The sequence below is a fragment of the Chanodichthys erythropterus genome, chromosome 15, assembly GCF_024489055.1.
Source record: "Chanodichthys erythropterus isolate Z2021 chromosome 15, ASM2448905v1, whole genome shotgun sequence".
NCBI lineage: Eukaryota > Metazoa > Chordata > Actinopteri > Cypriniformes > Xenocyprididae > Chanodichthys > Chanodichthys erythropterus.
Window position 1 is genome coordinate 1,793,202 of NC_090235.1, and position 17,856 is coordinate 1,811,057.

Genomic DNA, 17,856 nt, shown 5'->3' on the forward strand with positions numbered 1-17,856 from the left:
TCTGATTATTTCTAAAGTAATGTGAAAGATTTTATAGTGTCTAAATTTAATCAATTTTGGTACAGTTTAAAAGTTTGGCCCTGTACACGAGGTTGGCCTACTTCCTGGACCTTAACTTTATAGGTTTTAAAACTTTGTTTAGCATTTAAACTGCAAAATAAAGCTGCTTTATTTAAATGAGAAAAATGTAATAATATAGTCTGAATTTGACGAGATTTGATTACATGCTAGTTAATCCATTATTAATGCGAGACAATCTTACTATAGCGATAGCTGACCGCTAGATGTCGCGTTTGAAAATTATGAGCCTATCTGAACCTATGATCTGAACTGAATAACCTACTGTCTGGTGTTGACTATGAGGTAGTAGTTTAAAGGCAATTGTTTCCACAGAAAAGGTAAAAAAAAAAAAAAGCTAAAAATAACAGGGTATAAGGAAATAGTAGCGTGCACAAATCTTTGGATTAGACAAGAGTAATGCTTTTTATTCATCCAGAGTTAATAGGATATCAGTATTAGAAACATCCTTCGTGTCATGTGCAAAACAATACACAGTTACCACGGGAACCAAGACAAAATAAGATTACTGACACCAGAGAAATACTAGAACATAAAAGTTTCACAAATCATTGGCTTAAAAATAATGACAAATATGAAAGAGGAAAAAAAATCCATAATTTAACAAATGACTTCTGTGGTCTATAGACTAAAATCTCAGCTTAAAAAAAAAGAAAATACAGACAAAAGTGGAACATGGACAACTGCTCAGGCACTGGTTCATGGAAAATCAATAAAGATGAGAGTGAAGGAGAGAGACACTCAGACCATATTCATAATAAAGGCGCTTTCTACTACTAGATTGAGCATCAGTCAAGTGTCTCATCCTTATCACAACAGCCAGTTCCCCAAAAGAGAGACAGAGATAGAGGGAAAACTGAAGCAGAATATAGCTTTTATCTGAGGCAGAGAGTGTCTGTTAAATGTATTTCACAGGATATTGATTTAGGAGAAAACAAATATAGGTTTTCTACATAAACGTCAAGATGAACCTTTAGGCGTTAGGACATTTTCAAAGAAAATTACAAAATGGAAAATCTCATTTAAGTTGAGGCTGCTTTTTATGGCTTTAGATAGTACATTTAGGTAACAGAGCAAAGGATCTATAATAAGGGACACACATTTGGGGCACAAAGAAAAGAGCGGTTTTGAATTAGGATGTATTAAAAATCCATAGCCAGAAGTCCAGGATTTAAGAAACAGAATGTGTGGTTCAAGGATTGAGTTACAGGGCATGGGGGCACATGAGGCAATCAGCCTGAGTTCCTATGTGCAAATGTCCAGCAGAATTTCTTAAGTGTTGGGTACAGTCATATTTAGGGAGAATCCAGGTTCAAAGGTCAGTTGGATTTACTATAGTGAAGTCAGAGTCCTTGCTGTGAGTGCTGCCGTCATCTGGACTGGAGGACCCAGACGTGGCCACCATCAGAGGGTCTTGAAAATCTGCTTTGTTTAGACCTCGTACATGCTTAAAGAGTGGAGCCGTGGTGGTTATGCTTTGCTCCTCACTCTCAGATGGCTCGCCATCCTGTGAGACCAAGATGTAGTCGTCCCAGTTTCTCCCTTCAGACGCCTAAGACAATAAAAAGTGTGTATGAATCATCATATGGAGGCATTTCTCAGATATTGATATATGTAATTAATTAATCAGCACATAGTCAGTGTGTAATTACTTTAAATTGGTGCTAAAATTAAAAATATACCAATTAAATTAATATGTAAAAAAACAAAAACCTATAAATAAGCTGGAATTAAAATTAAATATTAGATGAAAAACTTCAATTAAAATGATAAATGTTGCCTTGGCAACTAACTAACTAAAATATAATAAAGCTGAAGTATTAAAATGACTAAAGCTGAAGTAAAAATATTAAAGCTAAATAGAAATATAAAAAAAATAAAATTATTAAAATTAAATGAATAATGAAAATGAAACTAAAATATAAAAATACAAGCTAATACATTAGCTAGCTAGTACATTAATAATACTAAAATAACACTGCTTCAAGCCCATAAAGCTAATCCCATACAAAATCCCATTTTGCGTGAGGGAAATTCATTAAAGCTTGATGTGTGATCATCGTCTCTAACCTGCGGCTCTGGTATTGTGGGGACATTCTCAGTGGTCAAGACCTTCTTCTTCACCTCCTCCTCCTCCTCCACCTCCTCCTCCTCTTCTTCTTCTTTTTCTGCTACCATGTCTCCTTCCTGGTGGTCGTAATGCTCTGGAACCATTTGTTGTTTGTTTGTAGAACCATCTGCGTCTGCAGACAAATGGTCTGGATCGCTTTCATCCTTTAGTGTACTATACTGGCTAGAGCAGTAGTGATCGTCTGCTATGGAGATCTCCTCATTCTCCTCTGCCTCCAGCTGGCTCTGGTTGAATCTGAGAGCCCCCTTCAGGATGTCCTTAATCTGGGGACAATATGGTTAAGAGAGACTAATTATATTTGTACATGAAAGCAGAGTGTCATATTTGTATTTAGAACACTTTCTCATAAAATTAAAATAAAAACAAAATAAACAAAATAAACCCTGAGATTTTGTATTACGCTGAAGGTGTTTATATTGTATGGAGCCCCTAAAGGGACATGGTGGTAGAAAAAAAAAATGGGAAGGGAGGAAATTTTAAGTGCTGGTGGAAAAACAAAACAAAACGTTGCGTTCCCTCGCAAAACTTTTGTGTTCCCCTGAGAAACGTTGCGTTCCCTCGCAAAACTTTTGCGTTCCCCTGAAAAAATTTGCGTTCCCACGCAAAGATATTTGTGTTCCCTCGCAAAGTTATAATCATTCCCTTGCTGTCAGCTCGGACAAACACTTCCTCTTTAATGTCCCGCTGGCTGGCAGTAGTGTTTCAGTTAGTAAAATGCGTTAATAATGCACACAAATAATGCGCAGCTCTTAGAGTTTGAACTTGTTGGACTCAAATATAAAGAAATGCAATCAGTGCTTATGTCAAGCAGTTCAGTAAAGTTGGCAATATATTCACAGATTCGAGCTTCCCGGATTAATAACTTGTGAGCTAAATGTTGTTAAAACACAAATGCCAATAATACTAACCTAGACAACAAGCTACGACAACCCAATTTTCTTCAAATGTGCTTTGAAATGTTCTCTCTGAGCAGGCGGCGGAGATACAAGTCTAAAGGGACCGTCTGAAAAGTGCAAAACCCAAAAACCTTTTTGCTCATTTTATATTATGAAAAATACTCAGTAACTTCACTGTAACACCAAATTTAGTTCATACATCACTGCTCTCCTGCTGGTTGTACTGGAACACTTAGTTTGATAAAAAAAAAAAATATTAATTCGGAAAGCTTGAATCTGAATATATTGGCAACTTTACTGAACTGCTTGACATAAGCACTGACTGCATTTCTTTATATTTGAGTCCAACAAGCTGCGCATTATTTGTGTGCATTATTAACGTATGTTACTAACTATAACACTACTGCCAGCCAGCGGGACATTAAAGAGGAAGTGTTTGCCTGAGCTCACAGCAAGGGAACGATTATAACTTTGCGAGGGAACGCAAATATCTTTGTGTGGATACGCAAAAGTTTTGCGAGGGAACGCAAAGTTTCTTGGGGGAACGCAAAAGTTTTACGAGGGAACGCAAAAGATTTGAAAAAAAAAAAAAAAATCCTCCCATCAATTTTTTTTCCACCAGCACTTAAAATTTCCTCCCTTCCTATTTTTTTTTTCCACCACCATGTCCCTTTAGGGGCTCCGTAATATTGTGAACATGGTTATTTACAAATAAATGGACATAGTAAAAAAATCTGTGGTAACACTTAACAATAAGGTCCCATTTGTTTACATTAGTTAACTACCATAGTTAAAAAAAAACACTTCTAAAGCATTTTATTTATCTTATTTAAAGATTTACTAATTCATAATTAAAATCAAAAGTTGTATCTGTTAGTATTATTTAATGGACCTGAGCTAACAAAATGGGACCTTATTGTAAAGAAGTGTTACCAAAATAATTTTAGTAAGTGAGAAGAAAACTGATTGTAAAATGGTGAATATTTTTGTTTTAATTTCACAAACACATATATATTTAGTGTTTATTTTATTATTACTATTATAAAATAAAATATAAAATATTATTATTACTTTTTTTTCAAATTGGGAGACCTGAGTCATACCTGTTTTAGTCCAGCAAGTGATACCAGAACCTCATCTTCCTTCTCCAGATGCTCCTGCAGTATCACTTCTTGAATTTTTCCTATCCATAAATCAAAGCAAAATCATTATGATTCCATCACCAGTGTCCTGGATCCGGATGAGACGACTTGACTGGCTCAGTGACTCACCTATGTGCATGTTCATCATCTTGGCACAATATTTACTCATAGCCTCTAGGTCATTGATCTGACCCTGTAAGAACGACACCTGGGCCTCCAGCTCCTCCTGTGTGTAAAAATACACACGCATACATTAGCATACATATAGCACCTATAAAATACAACACAAACAGGAGCACAAAATAGTACTTAATAGCACATAATAGTAATTTGCATGCAATATGAAGAAAAAATTGCCACAAAATGAGAGCCCAGGACTGCAAATGGTAAAAGTTATAAAAAAGAAAACAAGAGTTGCAAAAACTAAATTCGCTGCTTACTGCATCCTTCTTATTTATAGTTTTACTGTGGGACCGTGAGCGACTGATATTAAAGAAAGAGTCTTTCTTCGTGGCAGAAGGTGGAGATGATGTGCTGGAGTCTCGTCCCCTGGACACAGGGAGAGGAGGGGAAGACATTGCATGGTCCCGCCCACCAGACAAACTCTCAGTGCTGGGGGAGGAGCTAATTGTCCTGGGGGTGTGGCCTGCAAGAATGAAATAAGAACAGTAACAAAAGTTATTCTCAGACAGCCTATGAGAACAAAAGAGCAAGATCAAAAGGTAACAGAACAATTATAAAAAATATAAGCTTCATAAATAGCATGAAGATTCTAAGACACAATCATAGAGCATGCAGTAAATCGCAGATAAAACAGAAGTAAAACAAAACATGACAATTACACAAAATCAATATCAGTTTATCAGAATCAGGAAGATTTAGTTTGTTTTTGAAAGAAATTAATGCTTATATTCATCAAGGATGGATTACTTTGATCAAAGGTTACAGTAAAAACATTTATTCATCTTTCTATTCATCTAAGAATCCTAAATAAAAATCTATCATGGATTCCACTAAACAAAACAAAAATTATAGTGTTTTCAACATTGATAATACAAAAAAATTGTTCTTGAGCACCAAATCAGTATATTAGAATGACTCCTGAAACATCATGTGACACTGAAGACTGGATTAATGATGCTGAAAATTCAGCTTTGCAATCAAAGGAATATATTACATTTTAAAATATATTAAAATAGATAATTGTTTGTTTTTTTTACTGTTTTTACTGTATTTATGATCAAATAAATGTAGCCTTGGTGAGCATAAAAGACTTTTTTCAAAAATATAAAAAAAGCTTATCAACCTTAAACTTTTGAACAGAAGTGCAAATTTAATAATAATAAAAAAATTGAATTAATTAATACAAATACATCTTTTTTTTTCCTTTTAAAAACTAAAAAAGCCTGGTGGCAAAAAGCAGAATGACTCATTACAAAATAGATCATGCATGCACACATGCATGGATTACAAAGCGGACGTCACAGTAAATGTGCGCAAAGAAAAATACAAAAACAGAATAAAATAAAATAAAATAAAATGCATTTATAAAGCATGCATGCATACTCTGGTGCCGTTGTTGTTGTCATAGCAGCAGTTACCTGGGGTATCAGATTGGATCTGGGCAGGGAGAGAAATCTGAGAGGCTCCACAAGGACCTACGTCTAACAGACAGCAAAGTAAAGCCACAGCACACACCTACTCTGTACCTATTCTTAAGCACATGCATGTACACATTCACATAATAATCCATGTACACTTAAGTATTAATAACTTCTGGAGGTATATGGGTAAAATCAACACAATCTATAGGCATATAGGGTTGTATAGGTATAAAGGTCTGTGTATACGAGTGCTCACCTTTGCTGAGGTGCACTGGCATACTTTCAGACTTCAGCAGTCGGTGCTGATGCTGCGTTTGTGTGTGTGGCTGTGATTTCATCTGCGTGTTTGCCGGAGTGGTGCATGATAGAGGTTCGGCCAATGGTCGTGGCACTGGAGTTTGAAGGGGAGGAGCTGATATCACCTCACTGTTTATTGGCGAGATGCCACTGGAGCCGCCTCCCATCGGCGCAATGAGCTTCCGGCCAAAATTAAGAAGAGAACTGGATACTTTATTAATGTTGAGAGGTGCTGCTTTAGTGCTGGCCCTGTAGAAAAAGAAATAAAACATTTTCTAAATTGTAAATAAATGTATGTAATGTATAGCATATATGTGCACAAAGTTATAATATGGACAAAAACACAAGATACCGAGTCTTGTTGACCAAGTCGGCACCACGGGTTTTGTAGTAGTCAAGGTTTTGCTGAAACTGGTAGTTTACTGGTCGAGGATTATTCTAAAATTATATAAAAAGACATTTGACAAAAATAACTTATACTGAGTACATACTAAACTTTCAGCAGTATATAGTGTCTCTGATTTTTTAGTGTCAAGCAACCTTAAAGGATTAGTTCACTTCAGAATTAAATGTTTCTGATAATTTACTCACCCCCATGTCATCCAAGATGTTTTTGTCTTTCTTTCTTCAGTCGATAAGAAATTAAGGTTTTTGAGGAAAACATTCCAGGATTTTTCTCCATTTAGTGGACTTCAACAGGGTTCAGCGGGTTGAAGGTCCAAATTGGACCTAAACATTTTGCTAAACATTTGTACTGGACCTAAACACTTGCTTGGTACTTCTGCCTACGTCATGCATGACCTTTCCAACGTGATGGTCGCATCGCAAAGCTAGTTAAAGTTGAGCATTAGTGGTTAAAAAGTACATACATTTTTATTTTTTAGAAAATGGCCGACCCTTATTCATTGCCTGGGATTCATTGCCTGGGATCTTGTAGAACACTTTGAAGCTGCATTTAAACAGCAATTCGGACCTTCCACCGGTTGGTAACCGCTGAAGTCCACTATATGGAGAAAAATCCTGGAATGTTTTCCTCAAAAACCTTAATTTCTTTTTTGACTGAAGAAAGTAAGACAAACATCTTGGATGACATATGGGTGAGTAAATTATTACACACACAAATATATATATATTTATCTATTTGTAATCAAATATTTATATATTTCATAATATTTATTTATTTTTAATGATATTAAAAGTGAATTAAAAGTGAAAATGAAAGAGTCTGTATGCCCGACAGTACCTTAGGGTCTCTGAGGAATAGTGCTTTTAGGAGCAGTGAGTGGATGTCTCCGATAGGAGGATAGTGCATCAGGAGGCCGAGACACGTCTGAAAGTTACTTGCGATCACTGTGACATGAAGAACACAGGAACGATACAGTTACTGGACTATTACTTTCAAATAAACTGATAAATATCTTCTAGAGCTCTTTGTAAAGATACATGTTTAATGCCAACAGGCATAGGCCAACTCATCTGCATGTCATTAGCTCCTGTGTTTGGATTGGTTAGGTAGGTGGCAGTGATGCGCTATCACTGATGACTTTGTCACTTTGTTCACCCAGAGCTCCAGGGTGAACACCCACAGTTGATTTACGCCTTAGGAAGTCTGTATATTGTTTTCCTTTGGTTTATGTTATGAACAAAGCACAGATGACAGAGAATTTAACTTACATGCATCTCTGATGTACAGAAGCATAGCAACAAACACGTAATCCACCAAGTCCAAAGTGATGCTGTCTGCAAAAAGAGCATCCCAGACCACCAACAGATCCTGCAGGGGAAACTCCCGACCAAACAGCAGTCGAACCCAGCGACTGCCCACAAACACAGAGAAACAGAATTTATAACTTAAGGAAAGTTTGACTAAATTCAATAATAAGTGGTTTAACATAATTGTTTATATGCACTATAGAGAAATGACAAGAAATTATTAAATATAAATAAGTAATAAACCAACAGATATAATAGCAGCTAAAGCACCTTTGTTCCTTAGCTCCTTATAATAAGAAAACCAACAGATACTGTACAACAGTGGTTAAGGCACCTTTGTTGCTTGGCCCCTAATAATAACAAAACCAACAGATATAACAGGAGCTACAGCACCCTTGTTGCTTGGCCCCTAATTATAATTAAACCAACAGGTACAATACTAGTTAAAGTACCTTTGTTGCTTGGCCCCAAATAATAAGTAAACCAACAGGTACAATACTAGTTAAAGTACCTTTGTTGCTTGGCCCCAAATAATAAGTAAACCAACAAATACAATAGGGGCTATAAGACCATTGGGACTTTTCCCATAATAATAATAATAACAAGAGGTTGAAAGATTAGTGCAATGCTGAGTCGAAACACCACAACATGATCTGTTATAATGATGCGCCACACAAGAATCAAACCCCTCAACTTTCGGGTCAGGTGCTCATTGCCTTATCACACTGAATTTTTGAACATAAGATATTATTAAGCAACATTATGGACATAGCAAACTTTAAATGGTATAAGTTTGCATTACACATAGGATTTGATTACACTCTACGCAGTGCGCCACTCTTAGGTTGTGGTTGTGCGATATCAAATAGACTTGAGTGAAAGGCAATTGAGTGAAAATACAATTAATGGCCCTAAAATGTTATGACATTTGGTCCTAAAAGTCTTTAAATCTTCCTATAAAAGTTAAGGACTTATTGTAAAAAATGGCCAGAAATATAACAACTTTGAAGTTGTGAGATGTTCTATTTGTTTTCATTAAGTATGGTATGTTGTACTACAAAACATTTTAGTTTTTTTTTTAAAGTCATAACTGATACCTATCCTAAGTTGTTGATATCTGTAAATTATTTAAAAATGTTTTAACAGAGCATAGCTAAAAATGCTAAAAAAGGTACAAATAGTTGAGATTTTGTCAAATAGAGGATTTAAACACCCAAACTAACAGTTACAATACAGATTCAAATAAACTCTTGAACATACTTGGCATATCAGTAACATTTTGGACATCACACCATACAGGATTCGAACCCCCAACATTCTGGTCAAGTGCTCATCGCTCATCATCACAGTGCGCCATGTACATGACACACAATTTATTTACTGCTGAAGAGACCCTTCAATATGAGGTGGAACACACAAAAGCTTTAGTTAGCATGCTAACCTATTAGCATACTAAGATAACTTGGCCAATAACGTAGCTTGTGTTTAATAGCAAAATGTTTGATAGCAAAAGAGCCACATCAGAAAGAATGGCCTCTAATGTTAACCAATTAGCATGCTATGCTAACATATCATAGGTCAACAAACACTGACATTGTCCAATTCGGAAAGGTGTTTCTAAGAAACGGTAGCGAGTATCATAAACATGTTAAGCCATTTCTGTGCAGCTCGGTCCAAAGATCACCTGAGCCAAGTTTGGACAAAATTGGACAAGATTTGTAGGAAGGGTAGCAAAAAAAACTGTTTTTCATATACCTAAAAATGGTGGTCAAACATAACGTTGGAAAATGACATGAGAAATCGGCATAAACAATGGAAAGTAACAATACTGGGAAAATTAATTTCGGACAGAGTTTTCAGAGTTATAAGCGTTTTTGTAAAAAGCCTTATATCTTCTGAACGCTAGGTGGCGCTGTCTTCAAACTTGACATGTGCCTTGAAGACATGCTGGTGAGGATGTCTATCAATTATTTTGTTGATATGTCAAAGTGTTTAAAAAAATATCACAGTTTGTGTCAATTTTCAAAATGCCAGACAGGCATTTCTGGCAAAATTTTCAAACATTATTAGCAAAAAAAGACATTTTTGGATTTCATGACTTGTAGGTGGCACTGCTACCAACTTTCGCATGTATCCTCAGATCACGGTGCTGATGAAGTGTACCAAACACAGCATCATAACTTTTGAACAAAAAATTAATCAAAACGCTTCAGGCATTTCTGTGCGGCTCAGTCTAAACTAAACTAAATACAATACATTTCAAAATGGCGATTATTGTAATGGGTGGAGTCCATCAGCTTGAGGAGAGTAATCAAATGTACTAAACATTTTCTTTCGAGAACAAAGTGTTCAAAAGTTGAATAGTGAATATTTGAGCTGGTGGTGGAGGTATAGAGTTGGTTCTAAAAGGTTCCAAAAGTTGGTCAGATTACTATTCAGGACCACCATTACAAGTGCGCCAAATTTAATTTTCCTACTTAGTTCATTGGGCTGCTGTAGACTCAAAAAAAAAAAAAAAAAAGGTTCATTCATACTCACATGCCATATATCTGGGGCGCTATCTCTAGTCTGTTGAGGTGCATGTACAGTTCAATGTCATGTTTTTTTACTAGCTGATCCTGAATTCGGTTGACTTTGGTCACTATTGCAACAGAAGGGCCGGAGTCCTGTGGTCTCGCAAACGGGATGCTGGTTAACATCTCTTCTTTTCCCTGAAATGTTTAAACACCATTAAAAGTTTTTAACAAGATTGAAGTAGGAAGCTGACAAAATATCAATGCAATTCTTTTTACGTAAAATCATCCATAGTACCTTTCTGACCTCCCGCTCAAAACTGCTGAACCAGGGTTCTGCTGTCTCCATGAGCAGAGAAAACATGACACTATGGGATATTTGATGAAGAACAAAAAGACAGATGCAACAGGTTGAGCAAAGTGTGTTTAGCAACTATATGCAGTTAATCGGGCATGACAATTTTGTTGAAGATCATCCAGTGTGATAATGTGACGTTTACTCACTAGGCATCATGCTCATGGAATTTTGGATCCAGGAGGACTTTCATTTCTTCACTGCAATTGAGGTACGAAAGGGAAGATATAGTTTAAATAAATATACTTAGAAACACTGGAAATTCAATTAATAATGATTCAAAAATCGAAACACTTGACGGAACAATTTTAAAGTTAAGTTGAGCGAGTCTTCAGAAGTTCGTGTGACAGTAGACAGTCTCGCCTGTGTGGTAAATAGGTCAGACCTGGGATTGGCCGTCTCACTGGCATGCTGAAACGCCTGGTGATCACAGTGGAGAACAAACACTATAGGGGCCAGTAACTCATGCATGCCCTGTAGAGAGAAAGAGAGGGAGGGATGAAGACGAGAGAAACAAGAGGATAATGTAGAGAGGTAAATGCTTATTTTGGCAAAATTACACTACAAGATACGACTGAGCCAGTTTGACAGGTTATGTTGTGGTGTGGCAGTATTTGTCACAATCATTATGTGTGTATAAACCTGCTTATACAGTAGCTGCTCATTCTCTCGTGCATAGCAGAAGAGAATATCAGTCAGCTTCGTCCGGACATCCTCTTCCTGGAAGTACAGCATCTCTGGAAATCTGCAGACAATCAAGGAGCAACAATATTATATTATATTATATTATATTATATTATATTATATTATATTATATTATATTATATTATATTATATTATATTATATTATATTATATTATATTATATTTATTATATTATATTATATTATATTATATTATATTATATTATATTATATACACTATTTTGTGTGAATATATTAAAAATAAATCAATCGTTTTAAATGCTACAAGTGAATTTAGGTATTACAACATCATAAATGTATTTTAGAAATTATATATATAAATTTTATCATTTTTGTGTTTTATAATTTCAATATTTGACTGAATTAATTAACAACTGAATTTCTCATGATCTTAAAAACCTTTTGATCTAAAGAATTATGAATGCTTAAAATGAGATTAGTAGACAAATGTAAATTGTGTCTAGGTACAGACAGGTTTACAATAATATAATTTTAAGTATATGCTTATTTAATGAGTGAGTAAAAATTGCAAATAAAAAGGTATAAATGTTTATAAAACAAGCAAAAATTCACCATTCACACAAACATTGATGTCAGTTTTTTTTTTGTTAAAGAAATTGACACTTTTATTCAAGAAAAGACACATTGATCAAAAGTGACAGTAAAGACATTGACATTGTTGGGGGGAAAAAAAATATTTTAAATAAATGCTGTTCTTTTGAACTATTAATTAAAGAATCCCCCCATATCGATGTCAGTTAGAAACCTTGTATGACCAAAAATGCTACTTTTCAAGAAATGAAAAACACTGTATTTTTAAAATAATTACGTATAAATAATAACACTGTCTTGTTGAAGTTGATATTGTGGCTTTATGATCATATACTTGATTGTGTCAATGTATTAACATTTTACCAAAATTAAGCTCAATACATTTTTTGACCACATCTGAGACAGCAAGTAAGTGCATTGCATTACGTTTTCACCAAATTACAGATTATAAAGTTTATTGTAGCTATGGGGCGCTCGTTTTTTTCTGTCATTTGGCCAAAATCTCATGTTATAATGAAGTGCTATGCACAGTCTATTGGCTCGACGGCAAATGCTAGAGTCACTCTTTGCTCATAAAACAATACCCTTATATTATATCTCTTAGGGGCGTTTCCTCCGAGGAGGCAGCAGTGCTTCAAAAAAAAAAAAAAATCCATATTACATATAAAACAACACAAATATCACAAATTATGACATTAAAGTCACGCGTATTTCTTAAGGAACAATGCCCAACAGCGACACCGGCAGGTAAAGTTACAGCAGGAGTCATGCTTTACAGTCTATGGAGTCATGCCTCCCTTTGCTCTCATGGAAAACCATAGAAAATCATTAGACCCCCGGCGTGCGGTGGGTTTTGTGGGGGGTAATTGAGAATGAATGGGGGAAAGTCACGTGAGAGGAGGCAATGTCTCCATCGCACTATGATTGGATGTAATTGAATATGATTGGTTTGTGCGATAAATCCCGCCTCTTGTTGATGTGCACATTCCGCGCATCAGTTTGACTGAACAAATGATGGCGTTAATGGGAAGACTAATTGAAAAGTAAGTAAACAGATCACAGTTAGATATCACCGCTTTATGTCACGTCAAAATCAAACTTGAAATGGACTGAAAACATGACTCTGTTTTTTTAGTGCAATCAGCTTGGTGAAATTAAAAATACAATTCGTGTCTGTGACAGACGGTGTTTACAGAGCATGACTGATGATCCAAAATATCCTAGGTTGACAATTAAAAAGAAAAACAGCAATACACAAATAAAATATATTGTTTAAATTATTATTGCCTTTATTTATTATTTTGGAATGATTGTAGACATGCTTAAAACACACACACATATACACATACATACATATATATGTGTATTTTATATATACATATACATACAGTACAGTCCAAAAGTTTGGAACCACTAAGATTTTTTATGTTTTTAAAAAGTTTCGTCTGCTCACCAAGGCTACATTTATTTAATTAAAAATACAGTAAAAAACAGTAATATTGTGAAATATTATTACAATTTAAAATAACTGTGTACTATTTAAATATATATTTGACAAAGTAATTTATTCCTGTGATGCAAAGCTGAATTTTCAGCATCATTACTCCAGTCTTCAGTGTCACATGATCCTTCAGAAATCATTCTAATATGCTGATTTGCTGCTCAATAAACATTTATGATTATTTTCAATGTTCAAAACAGTTGTGTACTTTTTTTTCAGGATTCCTTGATGAATAGAAAGTTCAAAAGAACAGCATTTATCTAAAATACAAAGCTTCTGTAGCATTATACACTACCGTTCAAAAGTTTGGGGTCAGTAAGAATTTTTATTTTTATGAAAAGAAATTAAAGAAATGAATATTTTTATTCATCAAGGATGCATTAAATCAATCAAAAGTGGCAGTAAAGACATTTATAATGTTACAAAAGATTAGATTTCAGATAAACACTGTTCTTTTGAACTTTCTATTCATCAAAAAATCCTGAAAAAAAATATTGTACACAAAAATTTTGTACAATTGTACACATTAAATGTTTTTTGAGCAGCAGATCAGCTTATTAGAATGATTTCTGAAGGATGACACTGAAGACTGGAGTAATGATGCTGAAAATTCAGCTTTGCATCACAGGAATAAATTACTTTGTGAAATATATTAAAATAGAAAAGTTATTTTAAATTGTAATAATATTTCACAATATTACTGTTTTTACTGTATATTTAATTAAATAAATGTAGCCTTGGTGAGCAGATGAAACTTCTTTTAAAAACATTAAAAATCTTAGTGGTTCCAAACTTTTGGACTGTACTGTACTGTATATATATATACAGTATATATATACAGCTATATATATATATACAGCTTTGCGAGGGTTTGTAATATATATATATATAAGTTATTTTAAATGGTAATACTATTTCATGACATAATATTGTTTTTAATGTACTTTTCAAGCAAATACAGCCTTGGTGAGCAGTCTTGGTGAGACTTCTTTCAAAAAAAAAAAAAAAAGAATAAATAAATAAAATAAAATAAAATTACCAACCCCAAACTTTTGAATTCTAGTGCATGTGTAGGCCTATAGGTAGTGTACACACTTACGTTCGTAAAACATCTTGTTTGATCATGCTCCTGAGCTCCTTATCCTGAAAGAACTTATTCCAGAGACTCTGAAAGAGAGAGACACAAAGAAACAGAAAGACATGACGATATCAATAAGTAATGGACAGATCCATCCATTCTTATGGTTTTACTGAATTAAATGTTCTCTCACCCCCTCATCCTGTGAGAGTGGGTTGTTCACCACCAAGTCCTGTTGGCCGGCAGCTTTGCGAGGGTTTGTAATGTGCTGCAGTTCAAGATAAACCATCATGATTTAGTCTCAAAACCTACTGAAGACACATAAATCACTATCACATACATGTGTACACAGTCAAACATACCGTCTCTTTGATCTTTTCGTACTGTGCTCTGAGCTCCTTGGTTCGACTGATCCATTGAGTCTTATCCTCTGGCAGGACGTCCAGATAAAGCTGGAATGAACGAAACCAAAGCTCATCATCCACTTCGTTTGGCACAGAAATTGCACACTTCACCTTTCAACCCCAGTAACAACAAAAAGACAATTTTCAGGCATTAGGTCTGTCATCTGCACGCTGTCAGGTAACCATTACCTTCCAGCATACGCTGCGGAATCGGCTGCTCCGTAATCGTCCATTAATGCCAGCCTGCCTGATCCGCACCAGGTAGTTACTGTTCTGGAACAAATCATCCCACTCCTTTCTGTAAAGAGCACGTCAAACAGAAAGTTAGAGAATAGAGATACTCCTTCACAACACAGCAGAGAGTTTCAGATGTAAATCTCTGATGCTTTGTGGCATTAGGGAAAGATGAATGAACTGAGAGACCTGTATGACGGAAACGTGGACTCAACAGCACTATCCAAAGATCCTCCTGAAATTAAAGAAACACAGTTACACAGAGAAAATGGTTAAGACATCATAGTTGATCTTTTTCATAGTGCAGAATAGCACTATGTAATATTGCATATTAATAATTAGGGGTGTAACGGTACATCTATTCATCCTGAACCGTCAAGGACGTCATAATTCAGTGCATACAGTCAGACGACAAATACAGTCAATAGTATCCAGCTGCAGCCCTCCAATCCAGAAGGGTATGCGGCGTGCACTAATGCAACACTGTTTGCTAACTGCCACAACAGGAAGAAGAAGAGACGATTTATGCACCAACCCAAAACAAGAGCTTGCTAGTAGCCTATACGCTGAGTTTCGATTAATTTTTGTTACGCACAAACTTCATGGAAAGGAAACCGCTACAGCAGAAAGCGCCATGCTGTTTGTTTTCTTTATTTTACAAAAGCACAATGGCATTATGCCAATTTGTGATTTCTTGAGAAATTTGAAAATGACATAGTAGGACATGCACATCATTTTAATCAAATCAGTAAGTTTGAAAATAGCCGTTGGATTTTACCACTCAGCATTGATCAATCTATCGATTAGAGTAACAAATCAAGAATTCCTTAATTAAGCAATCAGGAATCTGGGGGGATTGGCAGGAGTGCATTCTGTTTACTGCTTAGTGCTTAATACACTAAAGGAGGCTGTACTTTACCAATTACCTCAGGGGGACTAAATGCCATTAGGTGAAACAAACTGTAATTTGCACTACTGTCTGTTTTGGGGATTTGTTGCTTTTTCCTGTTGTGCCAAACTCGTATCGAACTGTGACTTCTGTGTACCGTTACACCCCTATTATTAATACAACCATAGTGATTTTTCAATTGAACTGAAATTACAAATCAAATACAAAAATCCCTCCTTGTTTAGATTGTTTTTATATATATATATATATAAATTTGATTAATTACCCTGCATAAATCCAAACGGTGCATGCGAAATCAATTCAAATATCAAATATTTTCAAAAAAGTCTCTGTGGGTATTTTTAAAAAAAATATTTTTAAATATTTTAGTGAAAATAAACAAATATAGATGCAACCCGGGATGACGGGCCAAAGCCCCGGTGCCATGGCCACTCTGGCAGCTTTAGAGAAATGCCGAGCCACAGGCATTTTAAGTGGGTAAATAAAAAAGAACTGTCAAAAGTCGTTTGAATGATACCACATTTACTTCAGCCAGCTGGTGCTACTATGACTGTGAGCCACAACAGCCACATGAGATCATGTGTGACCAGCAGTCACAGTGACCCAAATTTCAAAATTGATTTTGGCATCAAAGATGAGACAATAAGCTTTAAAATGATATCCTAGTCGAAGTCATACCTTGAATGGTTTTAAAGATATACCCATTTGAATTATGGTCGTCTGCCCTCTTTTTCCAATTGAAAACCTGAGAAAATCGCTTTTAAGGTTTTTTTGTTGATATCTTTCAAAATCCATTGCATTTAAAGGGATAAACTATTTATTTTACAACTTAATTTGACCAAAGACATACATATATACATACATATATATACATATATACATACATATATATATATAAATGCTATTAAACCAGGCTGAAGTATTTTAAAGTATTTATTTGAAATAATATTTTATAAGGCACTTTTACAAAGATTTATTAAAATCAGAAAGATTGAACAGAGGTGCTACATTTTTGCTTGAGAGAGGGGGTGTGTGTGTGTGTGTGTGTGTGTGTGTGTGTGTGTGTGTGTGTGTGTGTGTGTGTGTGTGTGTGTGTGTGTGTGTGTGTGTGTGTGTGTGTGTGTGTGTGTGTGTGTGTGTGTGTGTGTGTGTGTGTGTGTGAGAGAGAGAGAGAGAGAAAGTAGCAGCAGCAGAGCTTAGGTTAGCAGTCTCCAGTGAGTTTAAAACTTTGGCCACTTTTTTCTCTTTTGACAGCGACATTTCTCAAATATTATTAATAAACAGAACTAACTTACACACAGTATACTACACTACACTATACACTATACAGTACTGAACTTCAATCTTTCTGAGGAGATCTACTAGCTTGTTTACACAGAGCGCGCGCTAGTCTGACAGGAGGATGGCTGGACCGATCGCGTGCCTGTCAGTCGAAACGGGGCTTCCCATTGATAAAAATCAGCGTTTATGTCAGTGTGTTTACATTTCTAAGCTTTTTGATTGGTTCTATATAACGTGTAACACCATATTTGGAGAGCAGAGATAGTGACGTTTCAGGGGATACCGGGAAATGCTCATGGAGAGGAGTTGAGAAGTTCATTTCCAGCGAATTTAGTAAAACCATGTCAAATTTAATAGCCATTTAAATACCTTTACTCAATTATTTGGACTACGAAACTTTGGGAAATTATTTTTGAAAGTCTGTTCTTTGAAATTAGCTTAAAAAAAAAAACGACTTTTTTATT

The 17,856-nt window shown here is 35.3% G+C and overlaps 1 protein-coding gene across 3 annotated transcripts in view; it reads right to left on the reverse strand.

Annotated features, from left to right (window-relative positions):
• Window positions 1–464: 464 nt before the first annotated feature.
• Window positions 465–17,856, reverse strand: part of tbc1d5 (TBC1 domain family, member 5) — a 29,880-nt gene continuing 12,488 nt past the window's right edge. The window contains exons 4-23 of one of the 3 annotated variants that reach the window (XM_067411706.1): window positions 15,391–15,436; window positions 15,157–15,265; window positions 14,926–15,015; window positions 14,757–14,831; window positions 14,585–14,652; window positions 11,372–11,474; window positions 11,115–11,203; window positions 10,879–10,929; window positions 10,673–10,742; window positions 10,400–10,572; window positions 7,823–7,965; window positions 7,392–7,498; window positions 6,501–6,586; window positions 6,108–6,397; window positions 5,849–5,905; window positions 4,688–4,893; window positions 4,377–4,473; window positions 4,209–4,288; window positions 2,149–2,472; window positions 465–1,630 (exon numbers count right to left, since the gene is read on the reverse strand). In XM_067411706.1, coding sequence (XP_067267807.1) covers window positions 1,391–1,630; window positions 2,149–2,472; window positions 4,209–4,288; window positions 4,377–4,473; window positions 4,688–4,893; window positions 5,849–5,905; window positions 6,108–6,397; window positions 6,501–6,586; window positions 7,392–7,498; window positions 7,823–7,965; window positions 10,400–10,572; window positions 10,673–10,742; window positions 10,879–10,929; window positions 11,115–11,203; window positions 11,372–11,474; window positions 14,585–14,652; window positions 14,757–14,831; window positions 14,926–15,015; window positions 15,157–15,265; window positions 15,391–15,436 — 2,504 coding nt within the window. In that variant the 3' untranslated portion in view covers window positions 465–1,390. Of the gene's footprint in view, window positions 1,631–2,148; window positions 2,473–4,208; window positions 4,289–4,376; window positions 4,474–4,687; window positions 4,894–5,848; window positions 5,912–6,107; window positions 6,398–6,500; window positions 6,587–7,391; window positions 7,499–7,822; window positions 7,966–10,399; window positions 10,573–10,672; window positions 10,743–10,878; window positions 10,930–11,114; window positions 11,204–11,371; window positions 11,475–14,584; window positions 14,653–14,756; window positions 14,832–14,925; window positions 15,016–15,156; window positions 15,266–15,390; window positions 15,437–17,856 lie in introns of all 3 variants that reach the window. The other 2 variants (XM_067411705.1, XM_067411707.1) reach the window with 2 other exon arrangements.